General features: G+C 51.1%; 2 protein-coding genes across 4 annotated transcripts in view; one reads left to right on the forward strand and one right to left on the reverse strand.

The window, feature by feature from the left end:
- The window catches only part of LRRK1 (leucine rich repeat kinase 1), a 29,063-nt gene extending 18,144 nt beyond the window's left edge, over positions 1-10,919 (forward strand). For all 3 annotated transcript variants that reach the window (XM_061552709.1, XM_061552708.1, XM_061552710.1), the window contains exons 20-33: positions 203-345; positions 819-947; positions 1,205-1,337; positions 1,833-1,984; positions 2,561-2,788; positions 3,627-3,898; positions 4,314-4,508; positions 5,328-5,479; positions 5,968-6,085; positions 6,874-6,990; positions 7,429-7,992; positions 8,580-8,782; positions 9,021-9,116; positions 9,602-10,919. In XM_061552709.1, coding sequence (XP_061408693.1) covers positions 203-345; positions 819-947; positions 1,205-1,337; positions 1,833-1,984; positions 2,561-2,788; positions 3,627-3,898; positions 4,314-4,508; positions 5,328-5,479; positions 5,968-6,085; positions 6,874-6,990; positions 7,429-7,992; positions 8,580-8,782; positions 9,021-9,116; positions 9,602-9,779 — 2,680 coding nt within the window. In that variant the 3' untranslated portion in view covers positions 9,780-10,919. The remainder of the gene's footprint in view (positions 1-202; positions 346-818; positions 948-1,204; positions 1,338-1,832; positions 1,985-2,560; positions 2,789-3,626; positions 3,899-4,313; positions 4,509-5,327; positions 5,480-5,967; positions 6,086-6,873; positions 6,991-7,428; positions 7,993-8,579; positions 8,783-9,020; positions 9,117-9,601) is intronic.
- A 128-nt stretch (positions 10,920-11,047) lies between these two features.
- Positions 11,048-24,115, reverse strand: LOC133343276 (serine palmitoyltransferase 1-like). The gene is given in 16 exon segments (XM_061552738.1): positions 11,048-12,224; positions 12,530-12,603; positions 13,477-13,563; positions 13,565-13,595; positions 13,908-13,962; positions 14,863-14,959; positions 15,507-15,602; positions 16,789-16,896; positions 17,380-17,469; positions 18,131-18,260; positions 18,504-18,636; positions 18,955-19,027; positions 20,203-20,296; positions 20,583-20,677; positions 20,991-21,101; positions 23,963-24,115. Coding segments are annotated over 16 exon segments (1,425 nt in total). The 5' UTR covers positions 24,017-24,115; the 3' UTR covers positions 11,048-12,127.
- Positions 24,116-24,511: the final 396 nt, after the last annotated feature.

Genomic DNA, 24,511 nt, shown 5'->3' on the forward strand with positions numbered 1-24,511 from the left:
GTCAATTTGTTAGGTTTTTACGTAACTTTGCACCGTCGTGTTTTCAAACGTTATATTTCATTACAATTAATTGGAATGAACATGTCACGTTTCAAACGTAATTAGTTACAATGGCGCTTGTGTAACGTTGGCTGGTGCCGTCGCGCTCCGTGTGTGGGGGTGAGTTTTTTTAGTTTTCCATTTCCCCCCCGCCCCCGGACAGCGTGGAGGCTGCAGGGAAGCAGTGGGGGGACCCGGGAGAGCATCCCGGCATCGAGATATTGGTTCAGTCCCAGTCGCAGGACTTCTCTGCCATCGCGTTCGTCACGGACCACGTCAACACGCTCATCGAACACTGGTTCCCCGGTGGGTGTCAAGATACCTCCACGCAGGGCTACTTCTCTGCTGCACCGCCGTGCCCGTGGGAATTGTGGAAGTCTCCAAGATACTTTTACCTGCGTGGGGTGCGTAGTTTCACTTCCCTGTGGCCGAATCGATCAAACGATCAAACGCATCGACATCAAAACGGAAATGGTTCCCGAGTGGTCACGACGTTGCTACGGGGGCCGCGTCGTTTGGAGCGGTGGAGGCCGCGCCGCTGGGCGTGAGCGGCGCGGTCAGGCGGGGCCTGCGCTGGCGCCGAGCCCAGGGCCGTGGCTGGGCGGAGGCCCTTGTGGTCGAACCGAGACATGTGGCGTCGCCCCCAGCCCCTCGCAGGCGCCATGCAACCTGGCACGCAATAAAATATCCTAAGAGTGGCAGCGAGCATGTAAACAGGAGACATTCTAAAAGTGTCGAGGCAAAATGACTGCAGCGTGTTCTCTTCCGTGTGACACCAGAACTGATGGATGTGGAGACCAACGGGACGCCGTTCATCAAGCAGCTCATCCCCTGTCCCTACTGCGCCGGCCCTGCAGACTCGCGGGAGGGAGAGCGCCAGGGAGGGGAGTGCGAGGACGATAGGCCCGGTACGGTCGCTGCACCCCAGGTGATCGTCTTTAGCCCGGTGGGAACTCAAGAGAGCGACCAGCGTCGAGTCTCATTTGTAAGAGTGAGCTGGGGTCGCCAAAATCATGAATGCGATAACAAGATTGAAACTGAGCGCAACGATGAAAGTAAATCGAAATCGGAGCAAGAACAACCACGAACGTGTCGCTGCGTATGCACACGTCGCAGTCACTGCACTCGTTGCAAATATACCAACCGGGATGAACTCTCTCTGCAGGGTTATTCACTCTGGAGGAGTGCGTGATGGAGGCTGTGAGGTCCGATGTGATCGCGTGCCACAGACACGTGGACAATCCCGTGCCCCTGACCCGGCTCATCCCAGAGGCGTTCCTCACAGACTTCCCAAAGCGGTGAGCGCTGCCTCCCTCCGCGAGAGCCACGGTCGGCGAGCACTCGACACGCACTCGCACCTTCTGGAGGTTCACCCTCCAACAAGGAGTGGGACCACCGCTCGGCAAGGGAGTCCGTGCCAGGAGCAACATTGAAAAGGGTTTCATGTGGTGATGATCATCACAATTTGTTTTTTTTCTTCTAAAGATCGCCATTGACGCTCGGGCGTCTCTGGTGCGTGAACCACGCCATAAGCGACTTTCATCGCATCTCATCTCAACACAGTTGTAAGGGGCACCACCAGTGGCAGCTGTCCCTGTGCAGCACAATGTGACGCAGAACCTGGCCTGCAAGTGGGAAGTAGGCTGCCGGTAGGGGGCGATGCTTGCCGTGTCTAAATTACTTTTGGTTATTGAGAAATTCGACACGGAAGCAGCTGAGGCAGACAGACATTCATCACGGCACACATTAGCGTGTCGCTTAGGGCCACCGTAAACGCGTGCTCTGCCCATTAGGCTGCTCTTGGACGTCGCGAGCCTGGACTACGACCCAAGGGAAGAGTTGCAGCTGGGCCAGGGCGCCAGTGGAACCATCTACAGAGCGCTCTACCAGGGCCAGCCAGTGGCCGTCAAGGACTACCACATCAAGGGGGCGGCCCAGCAGGAGGGTGAGACGCCGCCGGGCTCGGTGGCCCTGAAGCTCTGACCGGGTGTCTGTGTTTGGGCTCATCATTGCATCGTTTCGTACACCAGCACTGCACAAGCGAGTGTTCTTGATACTTGGTAAACATTTTAAATGATGACATGCGTTTGAACCTGCAAAAGATGGAAAAAACGATCACAACAGAAGCATCGGCGCACGTGCACAATCTCTCAGCCTTATCAGTTATTTTTAATTGGTGGTCTGGATAAGGCTGAGAGCTTTTGCACACGTGTTTGTAATCCTTTTGATCACATCGTTGAATAAAATTGATTCGTCATGGGGATTAAAAAAGGCGATGTTCCCGGGAGAAAGGTTGGCAACAGCGGTAATGACTGGCGCGCCGCTAGACCCCAGCACGCTGCGCGACGGTTCCATCTGTCTCGCCGTGTCGGGTGGTGAAGGGGTTTACACGACAAACAAATTCGGCAGGATCGTTACACTTTGTGGCCGAACCCAAATCAATATTCCCGTCTTCTATTTACCCCCTCCCTCTCGTCCCCCACGACCCTCCGATCTCGTGACCTCGCGACCCTGCCCGCAGACACGGTGCTGCGGAGGATGCACGCGGGGCGCGTGTGGCGCCGCATGGCGGACCTGCGCGTGGAGGCGTGCATGATGCGGACGCTGTCCCACCCGTGCGTGGTGGCGCTGCTCGGGGTGAGCGTGCGCCCGCTGGTGCTCGTGCTCGAGCTGGCGCCGCTCGGCAGCCTCAGCGACGTCCTGGAGCGCCGCGAAGCCCTGGCGCGCTCGCAGGAGGAGCCTGACGCCGGTATCGTGACGGCCCCCCCCCCCGACACAGCCCCACCCTCTCCACACAACACCCCACACACCCCCCCACCCCCTCCGCACAACACCCCACACACACCCCCACCCCCTCCGCACAACACCCCACACACCCCCCCACCCCCTCCACACAACACCCCACACACACCCCCACCCCCTCCACACAACACCCCACACACACCCCCACACACACCTCCACACAACACCCACACACACCCCCCACACCCTCCACACAACACCCCACACACACCCCCACACACCCCCCACCCCCTCCGCACAACAGCCCACACACACCCCCACCCCCTCCACACAACACCCGACACACCCCCTCACCCCCTCTACACAACACCCCACAGGCCCACACACACCCCCACCCCCTCCGCACAACACCCCACAGGCCCACACACACCCCACCTCCCCCCCGCCCCGCAATGGCCGTCCGCAGTCGAGAGCATCGTTTGTCGCGCTGTCGCGTGGCGTTTGCCGTTGAAGCGTGCCCGGTGTCAGTAAAGTTCTACGAATCTGGTCACAGGAAGACAAAGATCCGCCATATAGTCTGTAACAGACTGTTGGGAAAGTGCTGTTAGAGAGTCACACTCACTTACACACGCACGCGCGCACACACGCACACACGTATACACACACGCATGCATGACTCTAAGATGCACCCCCACCTTCTGGTTTAATAAAGCACGTGGTACTGCGCATTGGGAGCTGGATATATGTGCACACTGTTATATACGAGCAAGGGCTACATTAATTCGACGGCCACGTTTCTGAAGAGGTGTTTTGATTTTGTATCACCCCCGTCCCCCCTCCGGCAGACCCGCTGCCTCTCGGCGTGATTCTCACCCACAAGGTGATCCACCAGATGGGGTTGGCGTTGGCCTACCTGCACCGGCACGGCATGCTGCACTGCGACCTCAAGTCCGACAACGTGCTGGTGTGGTCGCTGGACCCGCGCGTCGCCGTCAACGCCAAGCTGGCCGACTACGGCGTTTCGCGCCTCTCCTTTGGCCAGGGCAGCCGGGGCAGCGAGGGCACCCCGGGGTACCAGGCCCCCGAGGTGCGGCCGGGATTCGTGTTCGACGAGCGGGTGAGTGGGGCGCGCGTGGACGTGACATCCCAATGGGGGGCCGGGAGGGTCACCGCTGTTGTATGTAAATGAATTGTCATCGAGTTGTCCCGGTGAGGTCGCCTGCATCTCAAAGTGATCGGCTCACGCGGGAAAGTGATCGTGTCTCCGATCGCAGTCAGCGCCTCCTCCTGGCAGACGAAGGCCCACTTCCCACTTGCTGACCAGCGCCGAGTTGCCTTGCACCACAAAGAGACAGCCGCCACTGGGGGTCCCCTTGGAATGTTTGAGGCGAGATGAGATGCCAGCAGTGAGTTGTTCGTGGATTTCAGCGAGTGTCAAAAACGTGCAGACATCACGGCTGTTGTTCTTGTTGTTATGAACCTTGCTGCAACTGCTTTGTCCACTGCGACTCGTTGCTGGCGTGCCGTGCCAGGTGGACGTCTTCTCGTTGGGCATGGTCATCTACGAGCTGCTGTCGGGCCAACGGCCCACGGTGGAGGGGAGGCCGCTGGACGTGGTGAGGAAACTGATAAGAGGCGAGCGGCCCACCGTGCCGCTCGAGGCCTGGAGGCACGCCCAGCCGCTGGCGGAGATCATGGAGCACTGTTGGAAGACCTGCCCCAAGCAGGTGGGCGGCACGGCCCTTCGGCCGACGGCGTCCCCCGGCGGCGCCCCTTGACGGCTCCAAGTCCTCGCAGTCGCCCGATCCCTGCGGCACTTAGGTTCCCCCGAGCGCACGCTCGCCAACGCGTTGCGTAGACGTGAAATGCAACCTGCCGGTTTCACGGTGCTGTCTCCGTGAAATGCCGTGACCTCACCGGAGTGCCTGGTGATCAAATTCCGAAAGTTCAGAGCGTGCGGTGGGATCTTAGGCAGTAACCTTAAAACAAAAATGTTATTTATGAATCTCTCCGGGAGAGCCTCACCAAGTCTCGCAACACTGTGTCAGGAGGATCACGCATTGGCAGGGACCTACTCACAAGTAGTGTTTTGCCTGTGGGAGATAACGAGGGGATGACACTCAGAGGTCTCCTGGTCGTCTCACGGCCCAGAGGGGTTTTCTCCACAATTGCTCGAGGCCCCAGCACAGTCGGAGCCTGCAGGACAATGCATCACAGCCCCCTGCCATGACCTCTACACACTGGTTGCTTTACCCAGCGGTGTTCACCCAGTGCCCAGCGGTGGAGCGGGCGGCTCGCAATCGTCGTGAGTTCTAATCTAGGTCATGGTTGGGGGGGGGGTTGACTCAGCCCATCAGCCCTCTCTCGGTCGAGTACCACTTCACGGGGAAGTCCACAGTGGTTGTCCTATGGATAGACTCACCCCCCACCATAGAAACGTGGAATTTCCATCACCGTCCCAGGGCTGTAAACGCGATCTTCTGGAAGGGCCGCGTTGTTGTTGTTCACGTTCGTGCGGTGTTTGTGTCGCCCGGTTTGCGTCGCAGCGTCCGTCTTCGCACGAAGTCGTGACCTCACTCTGCGACCCCACGTCAGCGTGCCAGGCCTACAGCGTGGAGTGCGGGCAGCACGACGCGTGCCTGCCCTGCATCGCCTTCCCCCAGCACGCGCTGCTGTGGTACGGCGACGGCATCCTCAGGTTCGCGCTCCACGCCGCCACTGTCGCCATTTCCTCACGACATGCGCCCTCGCAGCCCTCGCCACGCTCACCACGCTCGCCACCCTCATCGTGCTCACCACGCTCGCCACCCTCATCGTGCTCACCACGCTCACCACCCTCATCGTGCTCACCACGCTCGCCACCCTGATCGTGCTCACCACGCTCGCCACCCTCATCGTGCTCACCACGCTCACCACGCTCGCCACCCTCATCCTGCTCGCCGCGCTCGCCGCTGCTCCCCGGTGTCGCCGTCGTGGACGCCGAATGCATCGCTGGTCGAGAGCCGGTGGCGGCCGAGACTGGCGATAAGCAAACCCAGACGAGCGGCACTCCCTCACCTCAGTGGGCCGCAAGCTTGACGTCGTGCCGAGCCCACTCATCGTGACCCCCCTCATCGTGACCCCCCTCATGACCCCACTCATCGTGACCCCCCTCATCGTGACCCCCCTTATCGTGATCCCACGCAGGAGGTACAGCGTGCTGACCGTGCCCAGTGGCCACATGCAGACCAAGCACCTGCCCTGCCCTGGCGGAAAGGTCGTGTGTCTGACCAAGGTCGGGTCTACCGTGTGGATCGCCACGCAGGTAGTAACGAGCGCCACACTCCACGCGCTTGCCTCATCGACGCAGAGGGCCTCGCGTCACACCTCATTTTGAATATTTGAAGGGCGCCCCCAGTGGCAGCTGTCCCTGCGTGACACAAAGAGGCTCTGCACCTGGCCTGCAAGTGGGCATTAGTCTTCTAGTAGGGGATGACGATTGCTATGTGTAGTCACCAATTGAGTTGCTTGTCACTTTAGGAATTTGAGTTGTGTATTCTTTTGCAGACTTAACACATGTTTGAAATACCCTTTAAAATACAGACTCCTGATCATTGTCACGATACAGGACATTGGGCCATGTGTTGATGTCATCAGAGTTGTGTAGAATGCCATCCCAGCCGTGTTGGGCTCAACAACACGGGCACCCACTCGCGATGTCACTGGCTTTGGAGAAGAGATACATTTTACATCGTAGGTTGTAATATCCCGAGAGAAAGTTGCAACCTAACAATTTGGCCGGGTGCTATTTTGCTATCAAAGCAATCTCATTCCAGGGCAGTGTGGCCGTCAAAATCTGCTTCGACGAATACAAAAAACCGAGGACTTCACCTTTCACATCGTGGCGACCAACCACCTTGCCGTGTGCCAGGCCCGTCCCGACCTCAGCGTGGATTGCACCTGAGCCTCCACATTTCAAAATAAATTTTTTTGTTGGAATTTGCAGAACCCAATTTAAAGACCGAAAAAGTTTGTGTGCCTGTGCTGGTCTTCACAGGTGCTCGCTGTTAAGCCTATCAGGGATGACCTTTGTCTTTGTGTGTGTGGAAGCAGGATCTGAAGATAGAGATTTACGTTCTCAGGGAGATGTGCCCTCTCTGCGTGCCGGACAGAATCATACCGGTCCCTTCCCAAGTCACCTGTCTGCTGACGATTCCTTCACAGACTCCTGTAAGTGTGGCTCAGCACAGTCAGGACCTGGTGGATAGCCAAGCATTCAACGTTGAACAGGGTTGCCACGATATAATTTATCTCAAAATTATGTTAATTGACCATGATACGACGATTAATGAGATGTCAGTTTCCCTTCAATGTTGTTTCATCGTATTTCACAATTGTATTGACTCGTGTTGCGCTTTGTTGGACTTGAAGTACGAAGGAAGACCGCACAGCTTGCCAGAAATCTTCTATAAAATGTTACTTTACCATACATGACGTCAGTGAACCATTGAATGGGTTTTAAGACTTTTTTTGTCGAACTTTCATTACTATTGTGAACCTTAAATATAATTGTGGGCCTTAGTGAGGCTTTCCTGGGTAAACGAGCGTAGCGGTAAAACGGAGCGTGAACGGTGGAGGCGACTGGAGCTGCCCGCGTGTCCGCCGCAGGACGAGTACGACGTCCTGGCGGGGCTGGAAGACGGAAACGTGGCGGTGTTTCTCAACAAGCCGAGCTCCCCCAGCCTGGAGCCCACGCTCTACCTGTGCCCCGCGTACGCCAACCTGCACGTGTTCGGCGTGAGCGAGTGGGACTCGCGGCAGGCCGTCACGGCCGTCAGGGCCATCGTCTCCGTGCGCGATGGGAAGGAGCTGTGGTTCGGCAACGGTCCGGCCGTCGTCATCGCGGAGCGGGAAGGTTTCCGAATCGCGCGTCGATTGGAGATGTTCTCGGCGGTCACCGTCCCCCCGTCGCGCGTGGCGGCCCTGGCCGTGACCTCGTCCTCCCGCGGCAGCGACCCCGCGGCCTCCGCGGAGACGGTTTGGGCCCTGGACGACGTGAGCAACGCGTTGGTGGCGTGCGACGCCGAGTCGTACTCGCTGCTGGCTCGCTACCCGCTGAACGCCAGCGTCGCCCGTGGCGACGCGCTCTCGCTCGCCGGATACGCCGCTCGCGCCCGGACGCGCGAGGAGAGGAGACGGCTGCACATTACGCCCGTGGGCAAAGGCCTTAAGGTGACGCCCGTGTCCTCAGCGTGTTTCTTTGAAGATTAAAGTTGTGGTCTTCTTCATGGCCGGGTTGTCATGTGGTTTAGAGCAAACGAGATTGACTCCAACCGGCATGCCAGTATAACTGGCTGTAGAATGCTTGTTTTATTTAATACAATAGTCCTCATTGTAATGTTTTTTTTTTATTACAAATGTTAACTAAATGTTTTCTTGTAATTGAATGAAGTGTTTGTGTTTTTTTCAGTGGTGGATAATTTGTAGTTATTTTTTTTTATTTTGAAAGCGACTTCATAAACCATGCTCCTCCATTGCATCCTGCAATGCATCTTGGGTTTTATTTGCACACACCTCCTGGAGATCGTCCCATTAAAATGAAGATTCTTGCTTATCCAATCCAGATTTCCACTTCACGAAACATGACTGAACCTAATCACACTTTTAAAATGATCAGTTTATTATATGTTTTACATGTAAAAGTACAGCATCTATAGTATGCGAATTCAGCGTGCCGATTTCATTCCCAGTTGTTTGCTGGGACAGCGTATGGATGTTTGCTCGACACCGTCAATGTTTCTCTTCTGCACCCACTGTAGATTTTTGTCGACGGCTCCTCCGATGACGAAGAATCGCAGGCAGCAGACGGCCGCCATGAACGGGCGCCGGAGTCTCCGTCGCTCGGTGACAACAAAGGCGACTCCGTCGAGCAGCAGCGCGGCGCGGAACTCGGCAGAGAGACGCTGGATGACCTGTGCGCAGTGGATTTGATATCCGTCCGGGACTGCCTGTGGGTGCCAAGGTACGCGGGCGTCGGGTCCGTGCGGGTGCGGTGTTTCTCGGTGACCCGTGGCACTGCGAGGCAGAGGTCACCCGTGCCCTGTGCTTGAACCGTACCGAGTGAGAAGGCGGCAGCCGACGCCCGCGTGTGGACGGGTGGCTCGGCCCGCAGCACTCGGCCGGCTCCGTTGGGGGCCTGGGTTCGAATCCTGGTTCCAGCCGCTCGTGATCGATCCTCTGTACACTCCCCCTCTCGCCAGGCGTGGCGGAGACATCTTGGTGATTCACGTGAATCGGGAGGAGGCTCGGGCTCGAGTCATCGCCGTGATGAAGGGGAAGGTGCCCGGCCACTATAGGTATTGGGGCTGCGCGCACCTTGACCACGCACGACGGGCTTCATGCGAGACGACATTTGCCTCGGGTGAAGTGGAGCTGCTGCTGCTGCTTTGGCCCTGTTGCACAAACGCGTACGAAGTGGCAGCGTACACAGCCCGTTGTGCACTCTAACAATGAACCTGCTCATTCCATAACCACACCGTTGCAATATCTCTCTTCAATAAGATGCCGCATTGCAACATGGTTACCCAGAATGTATCAGCAACTTTTGATACTTTTACTTTGAATACAAACGAGTTGATAGCAAATACATTGATTCACTGGTGAATGTACTGCATTTGCATAATGGAAAATTGCACTCTTTGCACCTAACCGGTAAAACTGTTAGAACCTTGCCAGTTAATTCACCTCAAGGTGAAATTGGAGCTCACCGCCGTGTACGTGGAATGTTATTCATTTTCCTGTAACAAAACCCCGTGAATGTCATTCGGTTTCCATTGTACAGGAAGATCGTGTCTGCAGGCCCTGCTGGGGACGACGCCATTGTCTGTTGCCATGGAGACGGAGCAGGACAGTTGGCCGTGTCCGTCTGGAGGAAGTGGCTGACCGCCGACTTCACAGACTTCTACAGTTTCCAAGACAATCTACGAAGCTTGATCCGCCAATCAAAGTTCTCAAGATGATGGTCGAATGCAGGACCAAGTCTCAACAACGTCACTCGTCCTTTCTCTGCCAGCACGAGCGCTCGCCACGGGCCCGCTTCCGTCATGGGAACGTGCGCGGGCAGGGGGAGGCTTGTGGCTGGGAAGCCTCGCACGCGAAGAGCCAAAAGTGGAGGGCATGGTGTTGGCGGGAGGGATATGATGGTTGTGTGCGCATGAGAATGAGATCATAGCACTCGTGGCGAGCGAGATTGCCATGTCTGGGGCTTCAAAAAACCAGGAGGACCTCATCATGGGAAGAATCTCTCTGCGCGGGAAGAGAACTACATACACATCAATGCATTGCCCTGTGTGGTTTATTCTGAATGCAACTGGCAGAAAAAAAACTGGAATGTTAATGTCCCAGGAAGACTTAACAGACTGCCCAGGACAGCTACCTCAACAAAGAGAAAATCTTGGGAAAACCAGGACATAGGTGGCGACCCGAGCAGCGAGCGTGGAGGAAAACTACGAGTGATGTGTGCTGCTGGTACGCGAGTTTGGCTTGGATAGTCAGCTGCGGTTGTGATGCCCAGAGTAGAGGGCATGGGGGAGAAGTTGGGAGGCCTGTATGCCTAGCGATTGTACACTTTTTGTATCTTGGGGAGGCCTTCATATAAACGTTTATTCAAGTTTCAAAATGTTACTGTATTAAAATCATTCTACATGGAAATGTCTCCTGTAAGGATCTTCTCAAAGGGTTAGGCCTGAGTTTCCCAAACCCCGGGTCCTCACAATCCACCACCACGCTCCGTCATTCTGCCTTTATCCATTTACTCTTCCCATTCAAATACAAACTCGTTCAGGGCTACACGTGCCCACTGATTGCTACACGCCTTGTGATGCAGAGCAATTACCGAGGTCTGCGGCAGGAGCCAATTCAAATCGAGATCTGTGCGCGTACTCCTTCCACGTGATGCAGACACCGTTCATTGCTTAGCGGGTCTTGTGTTTAATAATTATCGGGTGCGTGCATTGTGGAACAAGTTAATTGGAATGCGAAGCATAATTTGGTAAATGGGGGAAGACAGAGCGTGGATTGGAGTTGGGAAACCCGAGGTGAGGTGGTGACGCGGTTAAACACACAGGGGAGCAGGGGCACGCTACGCGAGAGTGGGAAGAGGTGTGGGTCCGGGGAAAGTTCATGTCAATCTCGACTCGCGTCGGCCGTAGACAGGCATCGAAGTCAAGTAGCCAGGTTCACAGCGGAATAAAGGGCACGCGATGTGAAAGTAATTAGGATAATCGAGTAAGGCGGAAAGACATGTTTATTTCATTGATCTTACGATGTTTAATTACGTTGTGTGTGCACATGATGCAATTAGTGCCAAAAGTGAATGTTAAATATTGCAACAAAGCCAAGTCCGTCAGCTGTGCAGCTGTTGCATCACTAAAGTGTCACAAGCTTAAAACAGCAATGACGTGCTGAACCATCCACACAGCCGAGAGACGGGACTGCAGCTGACCATTCCACAGCACCGGTAACAAATACAAGTTGTGGTGGACAGAACTCATGCAAGTTGTACTCAAACTAGAGTTTATTGTTAATTTAACATGAAACTTAAAATATAAATGTTCTTTACTTTGGGTCATAATCCATATTTTCAGTGATAAAAAAATCACAAGCATTAAACCGGCTGAACGGTAACCGGCGCGCTCTCCCACGTACACCAGGCCGGCCCTCTGCCCATGGCAACGAATTTACTTGCCGAGCACTCTCCTGTCCAGTCTACAGCTCGGGACAGCTTTTCAACACGATTATCAGATGTGCAGCTTTGTACGTCACCTAAACTTTCAACGTGTATCTGCTGCACTTACAACTAAGGTCCGTTATGTTCGTGCCGAATTGATGGAATGGAGGTGTGATAAAGTATTAGTTTTAACCGTCTGCCTTAATGCACACGATGAACACGAGTATAAAAGTGATCAGAATTGACACCTTCCGTGTGAACAACCTGAACAATTCTCCCACACGCATGCCATCAGCTGGGATTCCTCGTGACCTCCGAATCTTCCCATTGACACGATTGGCAGCGCTGAACACTCACAAGACCTACACGGTAATGCCATTACGACAAAAAGTGAAAAATAAAAGGACACAAGCCTCTTGCTTTTGTGTCCGATCAATGTTTCAAAGCAATCACAGGCAAGTGTGCAAAACCCCATGCCTTGATTTGTTTTAGTTCCTTCTGAGCGTTACCCCCCTAACCTAATGCCCAAAAGTCCTCATTCGGCAATAGAAAAGCAAATCAGTGCTCCCTGTACTTAAATTACACGATTGTCATTCAGTTAAAAATAACTGCGCCTCTTCTTTCGCCGTTGGTCCTCCTTCAAGGCGCGAGCACGCGCCCTGCTGCCCCTCGTATCACCCGGGCCGCCATCTCCAGCTCCTCAAGTGTCAGCTCCACGCTCACCACCACTCTCAGACTGACACACGGACACGCACGCACACACACACACTGCATTAGCACACACGCAGGAACATTCGTGCACATACAAAGCACGCACTACAGCATTCGCATGATCGAGGTGAATATCCTTGCATGCACACACGCGGCACAATATCGCGCACGCAGGAACGTGCACAAACGCAAGCACGCATAACTGCGTTTGCTCGCATTCGCATGACTAACACATACAGAACACGAAGGGGAAATGGTCGTCGCCCTTGCATGAACAGCAGAATTGTGAACTGGAATATTCTCTCCTGGCCCTGTGTAGTATGTTGTTACCTTGGAGGGAGTGTGAATTTCTCTTCTTTCTCCAGGTATTGTGCTTGTGTCAAAGCAACCCCATCTTCCAGGCACTGGAGGACAAGAGGGAAATGCTGAAAGCCAACACCAATGGACACACACAACTACAACAATAATGATTACATTCGAAAAGTGAACGTTTTCAGGAGAGGAGTGCAGAATGTTAGAACTTTAGTTTATGATCCAACGTCTCTTGGAATCCACTTTTATCTCTCAGACACCAGTAGATAGAAGCAATTCCGATTATGAGAAAAGAAAACTTTAAAAATTTTCATGACGTGGATTTTTGATGGGGAAAAAATCCCAGAAGCTGGCAGAACTGTCGAAAAGAAAACGGTCTCCTACACGCAGAAAAACATTTTCCCCTCTCACTTTCCAAACATGAACAACCAAAATCTGCGAGCACGCAAGCTGAAGGCGTTGGAGATGAGGTCTACAAACACAAACGACACTTGGGATATTTTGGGGTGGCTCCATTAAAGAACGTACGCTAAGTTAAAAAGAGACATCGCAAAATAGAGAAACTGGTCCAGAACAAGAGTTCCTTTGTACATAAGCGACAAGAAATGGAAGATGTCAGTGAAGGGGCCAGCAAGCAATTCTATTATTGAAAGAGGAAGTGATGGTGAAATGTGGAGGGGCATCGGTGGCATTAGCTGTGACATATCTTGATCTGTATTCATCGAATCATCACAGTAATTATCCAGATGCGACGCCCAGCCATCGTATATTTACAATAATTAACGTTGGCATATTCTAGCAGGTGCATATATTATACCATGCACACTTGTGAGATTTCCAAGCAAGCAAACTGGTTTAAGCTGCTAACTACCATGAGCGCAACACGGCATACATCTGGTCGAGTTGAATAATCGTACATACAACACCGACGAGCACACAGGTATTCACACGCGACGGGGACTCACCAGCTCTGCGATCCTCTGCAGGGTGCGTTTGTCCTTATCCCGGGATCTCGACGGCTCGGCCAGGCGCAGGTGGGTGGCAGGGGAGAGGGGACTCACCGCACAGCAGCAGCCCCGGCACGCTGCGCGCAACGTGCAAGCACGGCACACCACGTCGACACGCGTGCGAGCGCCACAGCGGCAAACAACACGCGTGGCGGCACGAGCAGGTGCACGCATTCGCAAAAGCCTCGCCACGTTGTGAACGTGACGCAGAGCAGGACGGTGCTTGGGAACACGGGAAGGCGTGGTGCATAACATGACACGGCAACAACGGTCACATTAAGGATGTGAAGTGATGTACACACTGTGGGAACTTGCATGAGAGATATCCGTGCTCGTGGTGGGGTGGAGTGTATTGTTACGAGCCAACTGTGGTGCCCTGCATTACTCACTCCTGCAGTGCTCTGTGCATGTGCTTGCTTCTCTTGCGCAATTCGCCAAAAATATCTAGAAAATAAAACGCACAACCAAAAATGTTACAGACTATGAAAAGCACCACATACATTTAACATCTAGAGATGACATGCAAAGCGCCAACCTACAATCGCCACTCATGTGGTTATTTCTAGATTGCACGTTTCAGGATTTGAGCACAAATAAGGACAACAAAGTAATATTAAGACTGGTAAACCAGTGGGTGTTGACTAATTCTACACCGAGATCCTCGCCTATTGTAATTAAGCTGCCAGATGCTATTGACAACATATTGCTTATATACCGTCTATACACATAGAAGCACTCGGAGAACGGCAGTGGTCTAGTTTCAAATCATTTATATGGTTGTTTTTATCCCATTATGTATGTCAAAATTGTATTGATGGTTCCAGCACTTTAAGACCTGCATTCGTATATTGCCCATGCAGTGTATATAATGCCAACTATAAGGTTTAGGCAAAATTGGGAATAACGTTTTAAATCCAGCAGTAATTACGACATAAATAGTATTAATAACTGTGCATCTGAAGCACGTATTACCTACCAATGATCACTGGGGCACTGGGGTGTGTGGGAACAGGAGTTACGGAGTAAAACGAAGACAAGAAACTCCCAAGAGCTTACCCGTCAACCCCTAATCAGTGCCTGCCTTATTACAGACCAATTCAGACCTTATTGGTCACCCTGTGCCCTTATAAACCTCAAAGTTCATCCTACAAAGTCCGATCACAAAGGAGAAACACCAACAAAGACATTTTTTTTGCGCGTATTGAAATGGCTGTACGCCGTATGGACCTGAAAACTACATTTCTCTGCACAAGAATACGGGTACACCGTGTGGGTCGACAGCTATCCAGCAAAAGGCAAACGCTTCGGGGGCAGCGTGCCGCACCGCACGCACGCACGCCCCACCTGGGCACTCCTCGACGATGGAGAGGGCCTCCATGGCCGCGGCCGCGAGCAGCGGTGGCAGCGACGCCGAGAAGCAGTAGCCCTGGCCCGACAGTCGCTGGGAGAGAGGGCAACGCCACACACACTCTATTAACCAACAGCAGTCAACAGTAACAAATACGCAACGCACCCATGATCGACGCTAAATTAAATATTAGGTCGAACGCAATTAATACAATGCCTTGTACCTGCCACGTATAATGAAGATTAATCAAGACCTTACATGTTTTAATGAACAGGCTTTTACTATAATTTGTCAAATTATATGGTTAACTACCTCAAACTTTTTTTTGTACAGTCAATTAAAACAGATGAGCATGTCTTAATTGTTTAAACATGACTTAGCACCAATGTGGCAAGAGCTACAGTACATGACCAGACTGCCAAACCTTATTTGGGCTTTAGTTGCAAGGTAATTTTCTCACTGACAAAAATACAGTCTCCAATGACAGACTAACTGAAAGGTCAAACTCATCACTGAAATCCAGTCACCCACCTTGTACTCATTTCAATCACCAACAGTTAAACGTTTTGAGCAACAGTAACATTTAATGGCAAATCGATCGTCACCCCCTCAATGGCACACGCTGAAGTAGAAGCATTACCTGATGATCAATCACAAAGGAGCGCCCACAGCAGAAGCCTCCGATCGAGGCCAGGGCATTCTCCATGTTGGCACTGATGAGGTCGATGTCATCGATCTGAAGCGTGCACACAGATGAGCAAACACACCGGAAAAGTTCAACGAGACTGGATGGGAAAGAAAAGACGGAGAAACAAATATAGGAAAAACATTTGACAGGCGCACACAAATAAGGTAAGAGATTAGAAGCAACAAAAAAAGAATGCTCAAGATGTACATTTTTATAGACAAATACAATGATCCCCAGTATCGCCTGCAACAGACTTTTGGGGCAAGTGCTGTCAGTGAGCACTGATGAAGGCTGGCACAGCACGGAAGGGGGTGGGTGGCCAGCATCACATCCGGCTGCCTTTGTCTCCCCGGTACTAACATTTACACACTGCACCAGGCACTCACTTAAGACTGAGTTGACTCAGCGGATGACCAGGACCAGTTCAAATATTCACACTGTTATCGGTCGTGAGCAGGAACCGACCTTGGGTGGCTGGGTTTATAGCACAATGCAATAACCACTACACTACCGCTCCCCCACAATTTTCTATCTAAAGACACCAACACATTCTACTGTGATAGACACAACCCACTCTACATTGTGTGATAAAAAAAGTACTTTTCATATAAAAAGCACATTTTATACATAAGCCAAAGTTTACCCATACTTTCAATCATTTTGTAACCATTGCCAATGCGATATCAGTGAAATCTGCACAGAGAATGGACCCTGGTAATCACCATCAGCAATCGTCTGTGCATGACTCGTATGTGATGTCTCATGTGTGGGGCTTCACCGGATGAGTCTCTCGTTACAATAGCATGACCTGCAAGGAGGTAAAAATACTAAATGTGGGGAACTCGGCCAAGAGAGTCAATTCAAAGGCATGCTAAAATATGAAATTAACACTCCGAGTACATAATAATAACCACTCACAGCTGCAAGGGTCAAATTGATTCCTTCCACCGCACGAGGCTGTCGAGTGGCGTTTGCTGCTCTCCTATCGCTTTGCCTATTGCATTGAGACCGAGACGGAAATCTCGCTCAGGCGGCAGCTCTCCACTCCGGGCTACGTCACCCGAAGTTCATTTCTACTGCTTTGTCATGGCAGCCAAGGGACGGGACGAGTCCGAGGTGAACGTCCACCGAGGAGATGGAGCGGCGAGATTGGTTAACGTGGCAGAATCGGATGCAGTCCCGCTTATCCTTTCCCAACGCACACCTTGATCTCCCCCGTCCCCCGCTCACTCACGTTGACCCCGAAGTGCTCGGTGACTCCGCGGCCCGTCTCCCCCAGCACACCGAAGGAGAGGCTCTCCTCGAGGAAGATCCGCACCTTGTACTGGTACTTGAGCCGCACCTGCACAGCCAAGCGCAGAGCAGGTGTGCAGTTTCACATGTGCACACACAACGCACAGAGTGCAGCAACAGTATACTATTAAACATGTACCACAAACAAGCGGGCAGCATTTAAAAAGCATGCACATTAAAGCACGTATTCATGATAACTGATCAACTGACTTGCATTAAAGATTTCCAAATCCTGGGACATTAGGTTCAATTGTCAGGTGGCTCAGCGGTAGAGCGAGCCGCTCGCAATCACAGGATGGGCGTTCAAATACCGGTTGGGGGGCCAACTCTACCTTCCATCACTCCGGGGTCAGTAAAGAGAGTACCACTTTGGAATGTGTAATTTCCACCACTGGTTCAAGGCTGTAAACGGGAGATGCGCACCGCCTCAACGCCCGTTCTGAGCCAGCCGTCAATGCGACTCGTTGACTAAACAGTGAAGGGTTTGGAGAAAGTGCCGAAGATGGACAGGGGTGGCAGGCCCAGGGCTCACCAGGTCGGGCAGTGGACACACGTCCCCCGTGTTGGTGTACAGCCCCTCCACCACCAGGAAGCGCCGCACCACGCTCGCCTTCTTCGGGTTCTGCAAGCGCACGCGATCGTCCGTGCAAACATTCGTCAATCTTATTTTTGTATTAATGATTTTGGTTGGAATCTCTCTCCGTAAGTGAAAGGAAAGTGTTGATGTGTGGGTCGTGATTGTTTTCATCAATGGTTTTCATTCGGTTGCACTTTGAATTGACCGGTTTTTTAATTGCATGGCAGTAGGATCAGTGACGGATCATTTTTATTGAGATCTCACTCCTTACCGAGGGACCTTCATGGATCACGTCAGCTCTTGTAGCAACCGAGTATACATTCTCAAAAAAGATTAGCAGACAATGTCTCCTTCACATATCCATCTCTCCACGTAAAAAAAAACAGCGTTTCTTACACCAGCCATCAGCTGCACGGCCCTTCTGGGAGGTCGCTCTGCCTAAATACTTTTATTTCTTACATGGAGGGATGGATAGGTGAAGGGGAAATGTTGCCTGCTTAAATATTGTTACTTATATTCTCCACAATGACGTGAATTATTATTTTGAGTTATGTACCATTTGTGCGTGCTAGATGCACAAACGTGGTGCACGTCACATGCATTTGCATGTAAGAGCATACTCTTACATGCTTCTTCCCGCCGCACGTGTGTATGACATGGAGCCCTAAGTGCACGCGGTGCGAGCGTGGGCTTGCTGGTAACCTGCCTTGCGGTCCTCTTGCTGCTGTTGCTGAAGCAGCCTCTCCAAGTCGGCCACGTCGTTGTGTCGGAAATATATCACGTTGCTGCGGGATGCCTGAAGGCCCTTTTGTATGGCAAAGCAAACCGCTTCATCCCTGCAAACAAACACGCACACGAGCAATCGCAACAAGTGTAAGTAAACACATACACAAACGCAAGCATACACAGCACGTACTTAAAGGTACATACCATATATATACACATAATAGGTTTACGTATTTTTCTGTAAAGATAGCTTGACCTGTTTAAAATGGCACTGGAGATCTGAAACAGTCCCGTAAGCATTGCTGCAAAGTGTCTGCTCTTAACCATGAAAATGGACCAAAGCTCCAACTCACACGTATATGATGTCCCCGCGTTTGGAGTATGCAGGGATGGCACTGGCAATGGTGGAGAAGCCGTACGCATAGATGATGGCTTCCTCGCAGCGCATGAACCGGGCGATCTGCTCCTCCAGCTCGAGGTGCACATCTGTGAACCACAGGACCAGCAAACTCAACGCCCGGAGATGCCCTCATTTCTCAATTGCTCGACACTGCAGTTATACTCTTTCATTATACTTGCACTTTTGATTAGACGTGTACCTTATAATAGAATCACATTTAAATACTGCACACTCATTTATATTACATACATAATGATATATATAAAAAATCATGCTCTGAATATAAATTATCCCACATTACACGAAATTCAGTCTCCTCACAATACTCTCCTATATGGCAGCAACACTTAATGAACATATAGAGAACACAATGAGCACTTGCACCTAAACACTACACCACCTACCAAAGGTGCCGTAAAACCCACGAGGCCCACATGTCCCCACACCATATTTCGCCAGAGACTCAAGTGCCACTTTCTGCACGCAAACATGCAACAACCACACAACGGGCACATTAGACATGCATTCCACGCCATGAACAGAACATAGATTGCATGCGGAGAGAAGTGACACCATGGGCCAAATCTCAGTTCTGAGTGGGACCCAATCTGCAATTCTGTATCAACTCAAGTCATGACACAACACTGTGCAGATGTGACATCTTATGCCTTGCGAATATAAACACAACAGAGATAAGGCAAAGAAACCCCCGTGTCCACGTGATAGCACCGGATAAACAACAATGTAGACTGCTTTTTTTCTTATTCCTTTATGATGGAGGAATAGTGAGTCAAATTAAGTCATTTACTGCGTCGTATGTATGTGTGTAGTACTGATATCAGCCAAGCTGGAGAGCCGATGTTTAATACAGAAGGCCTACAGACCACTTGAGCATTTGAGTTAGAAGAAATTATTATGAAAATCATCCCTCCTGCTACACACTTCTTCTTCTGTATTATCTTAAACAAGGGTACTGCTGTGTTTTCTAAAGCATGTTCACCAACTCTACAGATGACCTTGGGAAATGGGACCAGAAGTGGTGAAGTTGTTAGTGCACTGCTCTGTGAACCCGGCCATCTCAATGCAAATGCACTTTAAAGCTCTGGGCTCCTCCGTTATTCCCTTCTGGAATGTATATTTCTATCGCTTGTCATTTCTCAATCACATTTGTAATCTTCAATATATTTCATATATCCAGTTGTTTCTGCACTTCCTCTTCTTTTTCGACCCAGGTCACTCACAGTTTCCACTTTCTCTTCTAACATCCTGGAGTCATGCAAGCAGAGAAAGTGGTAACATCCAAAACCATCGGGATTTAATTGGACTCTGAAAAAATACAGCTGGAAATACACATACAGGAAACTCATCGCATATTCAATCAACAAGTGCCAGAAACTCACGCTACCAATTAAGCAAATCATTTGGTGACATTGCATTGGCAGTGGTGCACAAGCACATATACCAACAAAACTCAACACATTTGACATATCCATTTCTGGTGAGAAGGGACATTATCCAAAATGTTACCTGTTATAAACTCTTCCTTTCAAAGTAATGTTATTGACGAATGTGTTGAGGTTGTTTTGTTACTCATTGACAAGCGTGCGGAACAGCCAGCCTAGCGTGTGGTGGGATGGGTGTATGCTTGTCACCTTGACTCTCTTGTTGCTTAGGAGTCCAAGGAAGTTGAAGGAGGCCAAGTTAATGCACTCTTTGTTATTTACCACAATTTTCTTTCCTGGCTCCCTGCACACAACCGCGGAGGAAAATTCCGAAGCTGTACGTCAAATTTGGATAATGATCACTGAAGCTGACAATCACAAAACGTGTGAAATGTCAAGTTGTCTGTTGTTGACTGGTAGGTAAGTGCATATCAGTATTACACGCAGACATACAAACAGTGTACAAGCACGACGAAATATATCTGTACATAAATATATTGTGTTGTAAAGCTACAAAAATGGGAATGTGCTAATAATCTCACAATATGCTATTCACAGTGTCATCAGCGTGCCATGTGTGCCGAGCCTACCCTGACACAATAGAGTAGTGGAGCGCAGGGTGGTCCTGAGGCACAGGTGGCACCAATGGATCCGGCGTCCATTCCTCTATTAGCTCCTCTTTTTCCTGATGTACAAGCACACACAATGCAAAGGTATAACTTCGAAATATTCTTGATATAAACAATATCGATGATGCTTTAATTATAAGGGGAAGGATTCACAATTCATGAAGGTTGATAATGAAAACAGTGATTCAGAATCACCTGACAATTAACACCTGATTATAAAAACTATGCATATGAATTCTGTAATGCTTTCAATGTGCATGGTGGAATGAGCAGTATACATTGATGCAGTGTGACGTGTGGTAGTGCTTTATTGGGAAACGTGGTGCCAAAAACGCAGTGTGGTGCAGCGCAGGGGGGTATGCGCGTCACCTTGTCAGTGAGGTCTGAGCGCTCCAGCACACGGTAGGACTTCGAGAAGAAGAGCAGACGCACGATGCACAAGATGAGCAGCGCTTCCAGCAGCAGGTGGTACGCTGGCGCCTGCGAAACACACACACACGTGACCTTATGAGAACACATATATACAGCAATACCCCAATTTTCGTCTCCCCCTTTTGCGTTGTTTCGCAAATAAGTTGTCACTTTATGAATAACACGTGATTTAGTCGCCTCAACCCATCCTTATGTTGCTGACGGCATCGTCCGTCCCTTCTCGAATCCGCTGCCTCACCAACCCTGTAAATCGCTTTCATTTGCGTCGTTTCGATATTCGTGGTTGTACCTTTCAGGAACGCATCCCCGATGTAAACTGGGGTATTACTGTACTCAGAACCAATTCTTATACATGACTTATACGTAACTATTCATGTTTGGAATAATGCCTTACATTTATAAAGCAAAAACATGACACTATTTTAAACAAGATGTGTGAAATTGTAATGCTATTCTTGTGAAAAAATTGTATGTGGTCGACCACACGGGCTTGTAAACTCATTGTTACACGAAACCAGCGAGTCATGCACAACAACCTACTGACGCATGCGAAGCCCACGCAATGAGCCTAACAATGTAAAACAATGAACCTTGACCTTGCAGTTGCTAAGCAGAGGCCGGAGGCCTATCATGCGAAGTAGCAGCAGCAAGAAAAATAACTACAGCCAGAGAACTATACGGGGTGTATAATTTGTTATTGTACAACCTCATGAAATGCATTATTTTGTATATTAGCTTTGCTCTCACAATATTTATATTAAGGCGTAATACGTGGCATTTACACACATCTGCATACGTTTACATTTTATTTATAATATACTTGAGTAAATATGGAATGCAATTGTTTACGTAAGCATAATTATTTACAAATATTTTATTAATTCAAGATTTGTTTTATGCTAGTCACTATCCGCTCATGTGAAACTGTCGCTCTGCAAATTCTAAATGTCCCATCTCAGAAAGTGGGGAAGGACCTGACACAACCCACACATTTTATTTTATTATTTCCCTTCTACGTGACTTTGCCGAAAGAACCAAGAATATGAACCCACACATTGCTGTAGCTCGACCGAGCGCAATTGACGCGAGGCTGGAAAGACTGCTACTGCAAGATGATGTGAGGTTGATGATGTGAGGTTGATGATGTGAGGTTGATGATGTGAGGTTGATGATGTGAGGTTGATGATGTGAGGTCTGCCAACTTTAAAGACGAAAAAACAAACACCTCTTGTGTGTCTCCGACGCGAGTTGTACGTTTTGTTCGCGAAGCCTGATGAGCTACACGACATCGAACCGTGGACGTTGGGCAACACTGCAATGTCATTTCTGGTCTGTGAATGTCACTGCAGAGACGTCGCTGAAGCGTGCCCCGTAAAATAACTTTAAAGTCTTCTTCCGAAAAGGAAATTTACAAATCGTGTCGGATAATGGGTGACATAGCCTGCGTGTGTAGCGACGAGAGCCACTGTGGATGGTATATTAGGTGGGCTTGCGTCTTTGAATGATGAAGTGAGCCTGGTGTGAGCCATTGATGTACTGTAGTATGAATGAAGTGATGTTGGTGTGAGCGACTGATGAGGCTCAGGCTGGCGTGAGCCACTGATGAAGTGTGAAGTGAGGTTGGTGAGCCACTGATGAAGTGTGAATGAAGTGAGGTTGGTGTGGGCCACTGGTGGAGTGAGGTTGTTGTGAGCCACTGGTGAAGTGAGAATGTTGAGGTTGGTGTGGGCCACTGGTGAAGTGAGAATGTTGAGGTTGGTGTGAGCCGCTGATGAAGTGAGAATGTTGAGGTTGGTGCGAGCTATTGGTGAGGTGAGGATGTTGAGGTTGGTGTGGGCTACTGATGAAGTGAGGATGTTGAGGTTGGTGTGAGCCGCTGGTGAAGTGAGAATGTTGAGGTTGGTGTGTGGGCCACTGATGAAGTGAGAATGTTGAGGTTGGTGTGGGCCACTGATGAAGTGAGAATGTTGAGGTTGGTGTGTGGGCCACTGATGAAGTGAGGATGTTGAGGTTGGTGTGGGCCACTGATGAAGTGAGAATGTTGAGGCTGGTGTGAGCTATTGGTGAGGTGAGGATGTTGAGGTTGGTGTGGGCTACTGATGAAGTGAGAATGTTGAGGTTGGTGTGGGCTACTGATGAAGTGAGGATGTTGAGGTTGGTGTGAGCCGCTGGTGAAGTGAGAATGTTGAGGTTGGTGTGTGGGCCACTGATGAAGTGAGAATGTTGAGGTTGGTGTGAGCCGCTGGTGAGGTGAGAATGTTGAGGCTGGCGAGTCGCCGACTCATTAATGACGCCACCCGAGCCCCACCCGAGCTGGGTGCCCCGGGCAGTCAGACGCGAGTTGTCGCGCTTCGCGCACTGGACCCCAAGTTCGGACTCCTTCCGACACACTGTTCACTTATCGATGTCACGGCGCTGCGATTTCAGGAATTTTTTAAAAACCGCCGGCGCAGAGACGTAGCCAGAGTCCAAGACTAAGCATGAGAGAACACGGAACTGAATGCCATTATCCGCACGATTCCGAGGGCTCAAACCGGGGACGTTTCGGTTCGAGGGGACGAGAGTCTCGAATGGAGGCGCAGCCAAGGAACGGAGCAAAGAGAAGCGTCCGTGTCGAGGTCGTGGCGGGGGATGTGGGGGAGCCTTCACCCCCCGGCAGTGGACTCGTCGTGTCCGATGCTGATGAAGCTCCTCGTCGTGACTTTAGAAGTCATTCATTTCCTATTCACGAATAAAGCCTCCCACTGGCGCGCGAGCCCCGACCAGTCGGAGGCGTGGGCGAGTGTGGGGGAGCGAGCGGGTGTGAGGGAGCGTGAGTGGGGGAGCGAGTGTGAGGGAGCGCGAGTGTGTGGGAGCGAGTGTGAGGGAGCGTGAGTGGGGGAGCCTGCTGGAGGCTGCTGGAGCCTCACCTCGTACAGGGCCTGCGCCATCTCCACCAGCACCCACTGCTGCCCCGCCGCCATCTTCCTGCCTCCTTCTCCTCCCGGCGCGCACCGCGGCCTCGGCGACCAGGCGGAAGCGGTGACGTCACGCGGCCACTCGGTGACGTCACGCGAAGCGATGACGCGGTGACGTCACGAGAGTCGAGGACGCGGTGACGTCACGCGTTGTTTGGATTTTTTGTAATGTTGGTGACCCAGGTCACCGTTGCAAACGAGGCTCTGTCCTGGTCTCTTGAGCTCTCACCGGGCTCAGCGCGCTGACTCCCACACGCTATTCTATTCTTGTGTATGATGGCAATGCGTTCAGCAGCTCAATGGCTCGGTCTGCTGGCCACGAGGAGAGGGCTGCAAATGAGAGCTCGTGGGGTGTTGCTGATCCTCCTGCAAGATGCGTAGACTTCAGTGGTTTATATGGTTCACAGCTTGGGCTGTAGGACCACAATTGACTACGTCCTTTGGCTTGTCTTTCGTTTTAATGTTTTGAGATGTGCGCATCGGTCGGCATATCGATGATCT

Source organism: Lethenteron reissneri, chromosome 17 (assembly GCF_015708825.2).
Source record: "Lethenteron reissneri isolate LAM-NWPU_2019-01 chromosome 17, ASM1570882v1, whole genome shotgun sequence".
Lineage (NCBI taxonomy): Eukaryota > Metazoa > Chordata > Hyperoartia > Petromyzontiformes > Petromyzontidae > Lethenteron > Lethenteron reissneri.